The sequence below is a fragment of the Hibiscus syriacus genome, unplaced genomic scaffold (genome assembly GCF_006381635.1).
Source record: "Hibiscus syriacus cultivar Baekdansim isolate YM2019G1 unplaced genomic scaffold, ASM638163v2 tig00112957_pilon, whole genome shotgun sequence".
NCBI classification, from domain to species: domain Eukaryota; kingdom Viridiplantae; phylum Streptophyta; class Magnoliopsida; order Malvales; family Malvaceae; genus Hibiscus; species Hibiscus syriacus.
The window spans coordinates 401,075-416,509 of record NW_024063424.1 but is presented as its reverse complement, the minus strand read 5'-3'; the positions used below and the strand labels follow the sequence as shown (position 1 = coordinate 416,509).

Here is a 15,435-nt window from a genome sequence, read left to right as displayed (position 1 = left end):
GCTAAATTGATGTAAAAATACGATAGATGATTAATTGAATCTACTATAGGGGCAAAAATAACCTTTAAGTCTAATTATATTCATTATTTTTTTAGTTTTATGCATATTTAAGATCGTTAGATGAGTGAAAACAGATTATTAAGATTAACAGTAAAAATGAGAAAATATTCATTAAGAAAAAAATAAGAAATTAATCTCAACCATCTATTTTCACTCATCTAATAATCCTAAATATGTATAAAACTAAAAGAGTTTTACATTGGGTAAATAGATTCTAACCCGTATTCAAATTTGTAATCTATTATGCATAATAAAAAAATAATTGAGATAAAATTAAATTCATTTATTTTATGTAAAATAAAAAGGTAAAGATAATAAACAAGTAATAAATCGATTTATTTGATTTTGTGATATTATATTTAGGAAAATTATATTGTATAAATTTTAATTTATACATGTTTATTTATTGTAAGGTTTAATAGTTTTATCTACATTTTAAGGTATAGATTTCAAATGTAGATACTTTTGGTAATTTGATAGTGTAAGATCATGTGACATCTTCTTCAAAATATTTTTTTTTATTTTTTAAGTGATGGTGTTACACACAACTTAAAGTGTTACGTCATCAAATGATTATATCTAAATTATTGAGATGAATATTATGTTGTTTAAATAAAGTTACGGACTTAAATTTTAATGTTGTGAGTGAAGAAAATTATATTGAGAAGGTCATGCATGTGAAGGACTTCTACAGTATTATATATAGATTAATTATATATAAATTAAATATAAAAAAGTATTAAAAATCAAATTCATAGATGAGGTTGCAAAAAGTTAGCAAATTTAATACTAAAAAAGAGAGTTAAGTGACCGAATTAATAAAAAATGTTAAATTCTAAGATTAAAAATTAAATGATCATTCATTTTTTGAGAGGGATATAAATCGACAACCACAAAAATAAAATATACAAATCATCATAAGTAAAATTAATCCGTGGATGGGTGGGTAGGTGGGTGAAGACAAATTCCAATGGAACTGTACGATCAAATGATAGAATAGCCACTGCTGGTAGACTAATACGTAGCGACGAGGGTGCTTGAATCTTCGGATTTACTCGGAGTCTAGGACAATACTCAATTTCATCATCCGATTCATTTCATGGACAATATTGATCCGAATCTTACATACCCATCAAAGTGATGAAATACTTTGATTGGAGTATTAATGACACGACTAGAAATGGGTCATAAGGGACACACACAACTCATCAATTTTCAAACGTCCAACACATACTATCACCTTCCAAATTGCCCATCAAAATCATGAATTCTCACTCTTTTTCAAAGGGCGTGTTTTCGGAATTTTTATCCTAATAATTAACGTAGGTGGATTATTTGGTCAAATAGGGTAACAGGAAATTTATTTTGAGAATGTTACCGTGCCCGTGAAACTCGTCATGTCAACGAGACGAGTTCTATGAGATATATTTTTTTAATAGGTTGTGTCACGTGGGTCCCACAACCCGAATTAATTTAATATATCTTAAGAGAATCATCACGCGGGCATGACGAGTCTCAATAAAAAAATAATTTTTAAAATTTTTAAAAGCATTGAAAATATATATTATTTTATTCCTTATGGAACTCGTCACGCCGGTGTGACGAGTTCCAACGGGTATAATTTTGAATTTGTTGACTGTTGGATTGACTATTGTTGAACGGACAATTTTTTTAAAAAACAATCAATGAAACTCGTCACACCTACATGACGAATTCCAACGGCTAAAAATTTAACATACATAACACACTCATCTCATTTCTTACACACACAAAATACTCCTTTCATCTTCAATCTCTTACCCAACAAACTCCTTTCTTCTAACGTAATACATTTCAAACAATGAGCAACAAATTCTTCACAGTTGTCCATTATAATGACGAAATTCGACAAAGTGATATTGGTGTTGTGATTAAGTCACATAGGCCCATCAATATAATGTTCCCTATAGATGTATCTATCGCCGAATGAAGCAAAAAGTTGAGAGAAAACTTGGAGCTTTTGTTTCATGTTTAAGTTATCGGCATATGATCCCCTCAAATCCAATCACATATGGAAAAGTCCATTTTGATGACGAAAACGATGTTGATGTTATGGTTGGACTTCATCAATCATCAAATAATAATATGGTGGAGATTTACGCCGAAACCACGATTGCAACTGATATTCCGACCTCATCAGTACCAGTTCGAAGAACAGAAGAAGCAGGACCCTCTGAACCACATGCAAGTGATGCTGATGATAATCTTGTTGGACGATTCGGTGAAAGTCTTGCTGAATTTAGCAAAAATGATGAATATATTGTTTCATTGCTAGACTATGACGACACACCATTAGTTGATGAGTATGATGTTGCAAATCAATGCTCAATATAATCCGGAACACCAACGCTCAATCAACGTCGATGTGACGAGTTCTTTTGATTTTTTTTTAAAAAATTGTTCGTTCAACAATGGTCAACCTAACGGTCAACAAATTCAAAATTATACCAGTTGGAACTTGTCACACCGACGTGACGAGTTTCATCAGGAATAAAATAATTTTTTTCAATGCTTTTAAAATTTTAAAAAAAAATACTTTTTTGTTGGAACTCGTCATGCCCGCGCGATGAGTCCCTTAAGAAATATTAAATTAATTCGGGTCGTGAGACCCACGTGACAAGGCCCATTAAAAATATATATCATGGAACTCGTCACGCCGACATGACGAATTCCATGGACACTGTAACATTTGTCGTAGATCCCAAAATAAATTTCATGTTGCTCTATTGGGCCAAATAATCCACCCGCCTCGATTATTTGCCCAATTCCGCCAGTGTTTTCTCTCTACAAATTTTACGTTCGAACAACTATGTATACATTATTAAACACTAAAAAGATCATATATATTATCTTGCAATCATCTCATAATATTTTTAAAAAACTCTACCATATTCTTAGAAAATAAAATTTTATTAAATAGATGATAAAACAAATAAACACGTAAAATCGAAGGCTTAATTGAAAATTTAAGTATCCAAATTATAATATTTTTTAAATAGGTGTCCAAACTTTTTTTTCGATTCATCCAGGTGTTTAACGTTACAAATGTTACCACTTTATGTGTCTCGACTGTAACGATCGATAAATTCTACCAGTTAAAGGACATGCCACGTTATGATAATTTTAAAAATTTTAGTTAAAAATTTAAAAATATTATTATATTTTAAAAAACCTAAATTTTTTTGAAAAAAATTAAACCCAAAACTTTAAAAACCCTAATTCCAACTCCTAAACTCACATCGACCACAACCTTTTGTCGTTGATGAATCTCCATCAGACTTCACCTCCACTCGATGATGGATAACCCCATGAAAAGCCACAGGAACAGGAGCCAATCAACGTGTGTACATTTTACCCTAGTGAAACCCAATATTGCAAATCATGATCCCAACAGTTAATAGACGGCAAGGATGACGACGTCTGACTAGGAAGGTGACAAGGATGGAGTCGACGGTGGTTGTCGTGGCTGACAAGGATGACGTCGGTGGGTAAGGGTTAGAGACTTAAGATTTTTAAGGATTTGAGGCTTTTTTGTAATTTAAGAGAAATTAGGGTTATTTTTTTATTATAATAATATTTTATTTTTTAAAACAAATAAAATTATTAAAATTACCAAAACGCGACAAGTATCACTTAACGGAGGTTTTTTAATGGACGTTATGGTCGGGACATATAAAGTGATAACTTTTTTAATGTTAGACACCTAAATGATTTGGAAAAAAGTTTAGACACCTATTTCAAAAAATGATATAATTTTAGCACTTATTTTCTAATTAATCCAAAATCAAACAAAAGAATAATATACCATCAAAACACATATAGACACCCATTTTTGTTCGGGTTTTAATCGTTCATTACTAATAATTATTATCATTATATTATTATTATTATTATTATTACTATTATTATTAAAAAAATCATTTACATGTTACAAAATTCGGGCCCAAATGGAACCCAAATCACCAAGCTCACATCAATTACATAAAAGCCCAATGCATTTATCCAGCACCAGGCCCAACACTCAACCCAAACCCGCTAGGGTTTTTCCACTCTTCCAGCAGCCGCCTCCAATGTCAGTCGTTGGATCTTGACCCATCCAACGATCCAGATCACCCCAAGGATTAGGATTCTAACCCTAAATATCAACCAGTCGCCGCCATCAACAATGAGCAGCCATCGATCGGCGCGTGCGCCCCACCGCTCATCTCCTCGTCGCGTGAGCCGCCCTCATCATTCGTCATCAAACCCGACCGAACATGCCCAAAACAATGCACCAAATCAGACAAAAAAAAATCCAAATCAAATCTGAAAAACCCATTAAAAATTTCATTAAATCCCAATATACATTGGAAAATCCGGGAACCATACTTGGAAAATCGGGATCCTAACAGTGAACCCATCACCCACCACCATCATCCCTGTACCCTAAACTCAACCAAGCAAGCAACATTTTTTATCTTTATTTAAGAGCCCAACAGATTCAATAAAATGAGGAGGCATTCAGAGAAAAACCAGAGAAAATATCGAATAGAAAAAGGGGAGAGAATCAACAGCAAAATAAAATCAACAGAAAAGGGGAGGCATTCGAAGTAGTGTGATCCGATACAACACGAAATGTGAACTTGAAATAAATCGGTTTATTTTGCTTAATTCATTTTTTATTTTAAGTCAAATAATGCAATGCATGTTGCCCTAAATAGCAATTTATTTTATTTTATGCAAATGTCGATTTTCAACTTAGTTTCGATTGCGTTTTTTTATTATCGATGATATAATATTCTTTTTAGACAAGAAATAGAAGAGATAGCCTTCCTGTCGGAGGATGAGCAAATCTCGATATTTTTTTCGAATTAAAGGATTTTCCTTAATAAATAATTTGAAGCAAATTAATTAAACTTTAATAAATGAATCATATTTTAATTTTATATTCGATTTATAATTTCCACCATTGATGACAACGTGTAAGCAACTAAGTATCAATTTTGGACGTTGTGGGGGGTGTCAATCATTCCTCACGCGTAATCGACTCCCGGACCTGTTAAATCGAATTTTTGGTAAACGCAGACTAATTGTTATCTTAAAAAACGATTTTTCTTAAAATTGTTTTAAAAGACGTTTTTAGGTATTCGACCTACCTAACTCAAAGGTCGATGATGACTTCCATTCAATTTAGTTCAAATTAATTCAAAAATCTCATTTTACAAATAAAATCATAATTATTTTTATAAAATTAATAATTAAAAAAAAAATAGTTATGACAACACCCACGAACCTCCCCTTGACAATACATCATCATAATAACATCATTTTTTACTATATTTATGGATTTTATATCATAATTATCGATATCGAATTTATAAACAGACTAATTTTGATAATTTATTATATAGACTTGTTATGGAACAATCTTTTTAATCCATTTTTCTCTACCTGATGATACCTATTTTCTGTCTTCTTGTTTCCTTTTGAAACTACAAAAATATAATTTGAAGCAAAACACATCTCTTGAAATAAGTACGACAGTTGCATCACAAAATCAAAAACTTCGATTTTAGAATTCGATAATTTATTAGGGTTCATGCAACCCACTCTCTCGACATTTGTAATCGTTTTTTAAAAAACGTCACGGACCGCGACTCGAGCCTAAGCATAAGCAGCTTGGGGTTTGGTCATCTGGTATCATCCCCCCTCCTCTGCTTGTATTAACGGCCTCGAGCATTCTCACCACCTCGCCCATTTCGGGACGTTTCTCCGGATTCGCGTCCCAGCATTTTCTCATGATGTTAGCTAGAGAACTCGGGCAGCATCTCGGGATATCCGGTCGTAGATTCTGCCGATATACACCACGTAAAATAGGTTCAGTCATTTAATAATGTATGTGAGCAGATAGTGTAGCAAACATGCTAAATGAGCAAGACAGTAGCGTCCTACACCGAAAGCCGGTATGTAACCGGCATTCAAGATGCCGAACAAAACAGATGACAAATACCTATGGATCATATTCTTAGAATTATTCGAAACATTTAAAAATCTTCGAACTCTACTACAACAAGGCTTTGCACAAAATAATCGAATCGAGAGTTTAAAAGTGGAAAGAAGAGTAACCAATCTTCACTGCTATTCAAAACCGGCAATCGAACACATCAACGAGACACGCTTTGCTGATAAAATAGAATAACATAAACAAACCTGTCGAACGACTGCAGATGATACGTCGGCAAAGCTAAGATCGGGATAAGGCATATCACAACAATAAATTTCCCACAAGCAAATGCCAAAGCTGTAGACATCACATCTTCTATTGTAGGGCTTACCATCAAGAACCTAAATCAATTTGGACAAAATGAAAATATAAATTATGCGGATGAGTAATCGTGCGACGACATAAATGAACCTTTGATAACTCGTGCTTCATCATGACATCCGAAGAAGGCATACCTCGGGGGCCATGTAGCCGAGAGTACCGGTTTCACCAGTCATGTCCCGTGGATTCTGAGCTTCAACACGAGCAACCCCGAAATCTGCAATTTTAAGATTTCTGTGAGCATCTAGCAACATGTTTTCTGTCTTTACATCACGATGTACAATCTTTCTCGAGTGTAGGTAGCTAAGACTGCAATTTGGAATAAGCATACTCGTCAGCAGAGAAATATTATTCATAACTCTCGAAAGTCGAAACCAGAGGAAAGATTCACCCTCTTACCCTCTAGAGAGGTCCAGTGCAAGTTGGACCACAACCTTAAAAGCGAGTTTCTTCCGCCGATTTCTTATCAAGTATTGTTTCAGTGTGCCACCGGGGAGATACTCGACAACAACACAGCATGCTTTAGAAGGAAGGGGATTCTGACTTTCGGCTGAAGGAGTTTTTGAAGGAACCTTAAGATTTGAAGTTCCCATTGAGGCCCCGATAAACTGTAACTCGAATTGAAGAGGAGGGGGGAGGGGAGAACAGGTTACAACAGAAATGTTTCAGAAAATGAGAACCAATGAAAAACCGAGAACTCGATTATGCAAAGTGATAGCTAAACTTCTCACAAATTATTCTAAATGGATAGCTGTGCATTCAAAAAAAGGAAAATATTTCAAAGTAGAAGATAATACTGGACCTTTGTAACATTAGGATGATTGAGCTTGTGCCAAACAGCAACCTCTTGTTGAAATGATGCTCGTAGAGCAGCGGTTTCTGCAGTTGTGGCAATACCATCCTCGCCCCAGTCCAACAGCTTAACTACAATATCGTAAACCAAATTATGAACAGAAAAAGCACTCAGTAAAAGAAACCAACAGAAACGCTCATTATATATGGAATCTGCAAATGTTCGAATACACAAAAGATAGAGGTGGTCAAACCAAACAAGAAGCCTCCACATGCGGAAAAAAATACTTTTACAAGTAACAACAAATCATACGCGATTGTTGGTCAATTCTTTTGGTGGCAGGATGATCGACAATAAAAAATCAGATTAAATGGGATGAAACATTAAAAATTCTCCAAAAATCAGTAACTCGGAAACAGAGTACAAGAGTTCAAATTGATCACCTCTGAACCAACGCATTAACAAACCAATACAGGATAAAGTCAATTGAATTAAGCACCTCAATGACAAGAGTTCAAATTGATCACCTCTGAACCAACGCATTAACAAACCGATTAGCCATCAAAACGTTTTAAATTACACGCATTGTGCACTAGAAAAAGTATTGCTGTCCATCAAAATATCGAATACCATGCCTTCGGCTCCGATACAGCTTTGGCACACATTAACCTGATAAATATTAGAGCTAACGCTATCTAGACATCATTGGCATATATTCAGCTCTATGCATTCTGAACTAATAATCCATGTTAGTCCATATTTTAACTCGACAAACTATCATTACAAAATTTAATCACACATTAACATATATACAAATGGAACTCAACGATTAGCAAAATAAAAAATTTGGCAATTTTGATCAACAACAAGTTACAAGGCATAATCATTGTTTTCTTCAACATCTTATCTTCTGCACAAGATCAAAACTAAAAACACAGATTACCTGCAACATCTTGATTATCGTAAGTGGCGCGATAGACGGTCCCATAGGTACCATGAGCTATAGCGTTCCCTAAATCCAACTTAGCCAAATCAATCTCCCATTCCTCCATAGGCCTTTGCTTCTCAACGTTCCTAGACCAAACCCTGTTTAAATGCTTCTCCAGCTGCATATCTAAGCTTTTCAAATCAATTTTATCGGCTCGAAAGATCATGTCTTTGCTACTAATGCTTCCACTACCCTTCATCTTTGAATTTTCTCCAACACCTGGTTTCATTGGTGACTTGAGACCACTATCTTCTTCTCCACTTTTCGAATCCATACTCGAAAAAAGATTCAACAATACCAACAACTTGAAAACAACAATCAAAATCCCATGGAATCAGACTACAAAAAGGGTTGCAGAATTCCAGAAAGCGGATTAAATATCAATTAAATAAAAACATGTGAAACAACATATATACATACGATGAAAGATCAAAAAGAAAAAAAAAAACCCAGTTTCACCAACCCCAATTCCTATTAGAACTCTGTATCCAAAATTGACCTTATGTAGCTTTAATAAAAACAAAGCAAAATCTTCCCATATAACAGACAAGAACAGAAACCAAAATGCTAAAAGATAAACCCTAAGAAAACAACCCAATTCCCACCATTACAGATAAAAATTAAAATTTTAACTAAACCCCAAGAAGGAGAATCAGGCATGCAAAGCAGAGTAAGCAAAATGCAATAACAAATAATCCAATGCCCTTTGAAAAAGTAGCTTTCAAAAGAGATAATTAAGACGAAAATGTTGACTTTAAATTAAGTTTCTATTGGGGAAGAAAGCAGAGGGAACAAAAGAGGTCGGTGGTGGTGTCGTTGAATTGAATTCATCTCATTATCCAAAACTAAAAAACAAAAATGGAGAAGAAGTGTGACTGAAAGGATAACGGGGAACGAGAGAAATAGTAAAAATAATCTTCTTTTCTCGGCTAAAAAAAGGGAGGGAATTTCTATGGATGAGATTAATAAAAGGACAAAAACAAATCCAAGGAAAGACCAGAGAATTTTAACTTTGGATTTGGATAGAGAAGAAGATTTTGTTTATTTAAAACGGGGATAAAACAATATTTAGTCCCTAAACTTGGTACCTCTGCTCACTTTGATCCCTGTTAATTTCTGAACTTACAAGTTCTCTCTCTTTTAATCTATCGATGATGTGACATAATTAGGGATAGCCCTGGGTGAGTTCGTGTTAGATTTTTCAATCATCCTGATCTAATTGAAAATTAAACCCACCCACAAACATTCGACTCAAATTGAGCTTAGGAGTATTTCACTCGACCCAAAACTCGATCTATCACCTTCTCCGGCTCAGAAAAAAGTTTCTCATCATAAAGAAAAAGGAATTCCAAATTCAAGGTCTAATAGGTCTAACGTGGATAGAAGAATTTAGAGATCAAGTTGAAGATTTTATTAAGGACTAAATATTAATTTATCCTTTTAAGGAAGGTAAAGAACAAAAATACCTTGTTGCATGTGTTGTTCTGTTTCCTTAATCAAATCAACCAGTTATGATTTTTTGTCCTACAAAATTAGTAAGGGTAAAATATAACTTTCGGTGTCCAACTTTGGCATTTATATTCAATGAAGTACTCAACTTTTTTGTGAAATTAGGGAACTTAATTTATTTAAAAATAATATAAAAAATATAACACTCGGATTGTAAAAATATAAAATTATAAAACTTGTTAAGAGTATATAGCATCAATTTCGTTTGATTAATCTCGAAAAATATATGGTGCAACAAAATTGGGGGGAAATGGGGATTAATGGTAAGGACCTTGTTGAACATCCAATCCTTACCGCGTGACCTGTTGCTCGAGAGATCTATTGACCGACTAATCCAGATCGGGTACTGCAGAGGCGAGGACGACCCTCTCAACCCAGTTTGCTCCATTTGCAAATGTCATGATTCGAACCCTTGACCATACTTAAGGGACAACATAATAGCCCCTTTTCCCTTTCATCATGGCACCATAAGTGGGGGAGAGGGAGATCTTCTTCCTTTTTGTATTTTTCTTTTATATTTTTGAATTTATTCAAAAATTAAATTATTCCTTAAAATTAAAAAAAATTGTGAGATTTTATTAAAAATGATTAAATTTGTAAAACGAGTTTAATAAAAAAAATTACACCCATGATATATATCTTGAAGTTCTGAATTCGAGAAGTTACGTTTGCAGGACGTATATAATCAATAAATAGAAAAGATTAATGAGTCTGGATTATGAACCCTAAAAGTCTCCCCAATTACACTCACCCTCCACAATTCTCAAACCCGGACAACTTAGATTAAAGAAAAAAAAAGTCGACTCATGATAGATCTAACTATTCTGGTACACCGTATCCGTGTTAATTTCCAAAAGATCATATTAACTTCAAAGAACAACGTTGATAGGACACTCTTTTTCCTCCGTCTCAGAATAGGGAGGTTTTTTAACTATGTTCGGTTCCAGTATTTTTGTCTACGTATGTTCTTGGCATAATAACATATTAGAAGAACCTTTACCAAAAAAAAATATGGAGCATCGTTCAATTCGAAAACTACATCAGTCACGATAATTTTACTTTTAAGACAATAATTTACCCATGATACAATCAAATTCTATTTTATTTCGATTATCTTACTTTTCGACAATATTAGGTATTTATTTTACAATCACTTTCTAACATTACATTTCATAAAGCACATAATAAACATGTGTCACAATATATATTGTTATGATACAAAAGTGTCATGTGGGTTAGGTCATCTCTAGTGCCTTAAAAGCATGGCAGCTGCCTTTGGTAGTGAGTGAGCATCTATAATGCCTTTGAAAGGGATGGGAAATCACACTAAAACCTTGAACTGTTCTTTAAGTAAAGTTTTAGTTATATACATTTATATTTATTTACGAGTTCGACTCGAAATAAAATTTATCATGATTTGGTCTTATTTATCATTATAGAATATTAATTATACTAAAATTTTAAATACGAATATAATACTTGTATCGAACATTTTTATTAACTATAATGTTAATTAGTTTTGATATAGTGCCCAAAAATTAACGAGACTTCCATATGCATCCCTAGTTCACATGGTCCATGTTTAGTCATCAGTCATGTGGGGGACATTTTATTAATTATACGCCATTGATTTTTAGACTTGGACCGTTCAAAGCAATTTCATTGCAAACAATGTACAACTAAAAAAATTAAATTATCTTGACCTAAAACTTGAAATATTTGGAGCTAGAATGCTCCGGGAAAAAACAGGGAGTAAAATGATTATTTGCGCAAATTTTGGGTATTAATTTTATCATTATTCCTTTTTACAATATATTTTTAAATATTTTTGACTCTTTTAGTTGTATGTGGTATTTACAATGTTGTAATCATTCAAAATCTTTTTTATTTATTGATAACAAATATTTTATAAATGCAATTATTTGAATTCGAGATCTTTAATGAGAACAATATTCCTTTTGACAGCTGAGATTGTTCGGTAATTATCATAATTTTTTTATCTATCATCCAAAAGAAATTCACCCTATCGTGTTGTATGAATTTTTCTAATAAGAAATTATTCTATTCGAAATTAATGGATTTAAAATTCATCGAATCATTTAAATTTTATCATATCGTGATCAAACATAACTTATTATAACCATAAAATTCAAATGTTCAACCCAAAAATCATTATTATGGTTCTTAATTTCGCTTTCTATTATGTAATCATGTTTAATTTTCCATGTTTGGTAAGTAACTTCTATCATCTATCCTTTTCTCTTCTTGGATGAAATGATACATTACCTTTTTAATTAAACTGAGGGTAAATTACATATTTAGTACCTAAACTATCAGATTTAGTTCGTTTCAATACCTAAACTTTAAAAAAACTATACCTAAAATTTAGTTTTGTTTCATTCTAGTACCCATGTTCAAAATTTAGCATTAAGTTTTGAAAAAATTTGAAAGTTTATGTATTAAAACTGACTAAAACTGATAGTTTAAGTAGTAAACAGGTTTAGTTTTTAATAGTGGGGTATTAAAATGAAATAAAAACTAAATATTATGTATAGTTTTAAATAATTAAAAGTTTAGACACTAAAATTGATAATTTAGATAATAAATGCGTAGTTTACCCTTAAAATAATAAAGTAGAAGAAGCATGTGAAAAACACATAGTAGTCAACTACATTTATTTTATTTTTCTCAACCAAAAGTAACGGTGGAACCACCCCTTTATTAGGGGCAGTTTTATCAGGGTCTTAAATGTGGTTGTCCCATAAATGTAATTTAAATTTAAATGTTTATCTTGATATACTTCCAATTAATATTAAGGATAAATATTAATTTTATGAGTAAATTTAATTAATTTTGTAATCAGTAGATCTATAAATATTTTTTAGGATGAGGACACATAAGCTATTAAGACAAAAATTTTGAACGAGAAAACACAATTGAAATTTCAAGATGGATACAAATAAATCAGGGCGGACACAATAATTAAAATAAGGAATTAATCAAATAAAATTTGGATTTCATGGTGGACACGTACGACTCTGAACTATATGTGGCTCAGTCACTGTGTGCAATGTAATATATAAATTTTGATTTTATATATATATATATATATAATCTTGACTTTTATACATTGTATACCTCTTAAAAGATAAATGCATTCCTTTGTTTTTAATTAAATAGATATGATTATTTTTACATAATATTTAAATATAAACTGATTTTACGTTGATAATAATTACATAAAATTAAAATTGATATACAACGAGATTCATTTAGCATTCGAGTGATCAAAGATAATTATGTTGTTTCTTTTTTTATGGGTTTCTTAACATTTATCTAAAAAATGTAAACACCTCTCTATTTAATCAGTTTTACACTATGTAAAACTAATAAGTTTTACAATAATTTATATTCATTAAATTGAAATAAATAAACAATTTATATTTAATTAAAATTTATAATTCATAAATAAATATCTCTTAATTCACAGTAAAACAATATATTTTTTACTCCAATCACGAATATCAAACCCCAAAATATCAAACCCTAAATCTCTACCTCAAACCCTAAAAAGAGATATTAATGGGTTATAAGTTTTAATTAAATCTAAGTCATTTATTTATTTAAATTCGACGACTATAAATTGATGTAAAATGTATTAGTTTCACATAGTGCAAGTGGATCTTAACCTTATATATATATTACACAATTGATAAAGTTCATGTACAATTTGATAATTATTCCTTAGTATTAAAATTATTATAATTTTATATGTGGATAATGTGATTGATCATAAACGATGTTTGTAGATGAATGGTTAAAAAATTAATGTCTCTTAAATAAATTTTTGAATCTAAATATTGTGTATGAAAAATAATGTTTAAAAATTATATTTTACTTTGATATTTTTTTGAATCTAAATATTGTGTATGAGAAATAAAGTTTAAAAATTATATTTTACTTTGATATTTGTTCTAACTTAATTTCGAATATTGTAAAAGGTTTATATGATTACTGAATATAAACCAAATATTGAATCGAAAATGATAAAATAAAAGTCTAATATGATGATGTCGAAGGAAAAATAACCTAATATAAAGTTAAGGAAAGACGTTACTAGAAATGTTAATATTTTTAATATTTCTGATAGAGCGCTACCTAAAATATTATTTTTCATATCGAACTATACCTAAAATGCTATTTTTTCTACTGAAAATGTTAATATCATAAATATTCATTTTAGGTTGTGAAATTAACATTTCCAATAATAAATAACATTTTAAATAACATTTTACCAAAAATATTTTCAATAACATATTTTTTTAAGTTATATTAAATTACAGTACAATAGAACTATCCGTCGAATAAGGTTTATTATAACGTGACAAAAAGTGACACCATTTCTAGGGGCCCGCCACTGAAAAGGTGCAAGCTACCTTAATAAAAGAACTAACATAATCTAAAAACCTAAATGCAAATAAATCATCATTTTTGAAGAAAATGGAAACTACTTTACTATATATATTATTTATAATTTAATTACGGCCAAATCATTTTCTTTGATTTACTTGTGGTCCGTATTATGAGAACAAAATAATAATATAATTTGGTTATCAACAATTAATTGATATCAGAGATAAAAAAAATATTTTTTAGATGAATCTAAAAGTTTAAATTTTGATGTTACGAATGAAGTAAATTAGATTGAAAGAATGGTCCCTTTAATAGATCTTTTGGTTGCCATCTTGGTTCTAAGGTTTTTCCTTGACTAATTCGAATTGACCCGCGTTGCACACCTGGCTTTGGTGGATAAGTCTCCCAACAAGGATTTTCTGCATATACAATTGTTGAAAATTCAAAGCACATGGGCTGCTAAATTAATAAAGTGACAGCCGACTGCTTAAAAAATGGAAAAAGTTTTTTTTAGTCATTACACTTTAGGGTATTTTCAAAGATTAGTCCCTAAGCTTCAACTATAAATACCCTAGCTCATTTAGCTTCAAAATCATCCCAAATCATTTTTTTCTCCCAATACTAGATAATTTTCTTGTGAGTAGTAAGTGTTGTGTAAACACCTGTAAATTTTCTCTCTTAGTAAAAGATCTGCAACAGTCCGGAGACGTAAGCAAATTGGCTAAATTCCGTTATCAATTTCGGGTATTATTTTTCCGTTTTTATTTCGCATTCTCACTAATCTGGTTATAGGGAAATTACTCGTACTCGGTTTATTTTCCAACAACTGGTAATCAGAGCTTTTGGTTGTGAATTTTGTCAATTTTTTGCGAGGTTACTATTTATGTGAATAGTGAATTTCGTGAATAGTAAAAAAAATTGATGGAGATACGATTTTATCGACGGAGGTGTACTAATACATAGTAGTTCGCAAGAATTGTCATAAACGATCTAAACGAAGCCATATTCGAGTGGGAGAGATGGCTGCAAACGAAGGGAATGTGAAAATTGAGAAGTTCGATGGTGCGAACTTTGCCTTTTGGAAGATGCAGATTAAATATTTTTTGTACCAGAAAAATCTATATCAATCTCTCTCAGGAAAGCAACCAGAGGGCATGAAGAATGAAGACTGAGCTCTTCTCGACAGACAAGCCCTCAGAGTTATCCGACTGACATTGTCTCGCAATGTTGCTTTCAACATAGCAAAGGAAAAGACCACGGCGGGTCTTATGGAGGCTCTCTCCAATATGTATGAGAAGTCATCGACCTCAAACAAAGTTCACTTGCTGA

At 31.7% G+C, this 15,435-nt stretch overlaps 1 protein-coding gene across 1 annotated transcript; it reads right to left on the bottom strand.

Annotated features, from left to right (window-relative positions):
• Positions 1 to 5,707: 5,707 nt before the first annotated feature.
• On the bottom strand, positions 5,708 to 8,702 carry LOC120184862 (serine/threonine-protein kinase STY13-like). Its single transcript, XM_039189230.1, has 6 exons — positions 8,140 to 8,702; positions 7,206 to 7,327; positions 6,803 to 7,011; positions 6,538 to 6,712; positions 6,289 to 6,423; positions 5,708 to 5,929 (listed from the first exon to the last, which is right to left on the bottom strand). The coding sequence occupies exons 1-6, from the start codon at positions 8,456 to 8,458 to the stop codon at positions 5,723 to 5,725; spliced, it is 1,167 nt and encodes a 388-aa protein (XP_039045161.1). The 5' UTR covers positions 8,459 to 8,702; the 3' UTR covers positions 5,708 to 5,722.
• Positions 8,703 to 15,435: the final 6,733 nt, after the last annotated feature.

Excerpts from the sequence above, each read along its gene's own strand:
- LOC120184862 (XM_039189230.1), bottom strand. The coding sequence starts at position 8,458 with ATGGATTCGAAAAGTGGAGAAGAAGATAGTGGTCTCAAGTCACCAATG. Across the intron at positions 7,328-8,139 it reads CGATAATCAAGATGTTGCAG|TTAAGCTGTTGGACTGGGGC; the intron begins GTAATCTGTGTT and ends ACGATATTGTAG. Across the intron at positions 7,012-7,205 it reads ATCATCCTAATGTTACAAAG|TTTATCGGGGCCTCAATGGG; the intron begins GTCCAGTATTAT and ends TTCGAGTTACAG.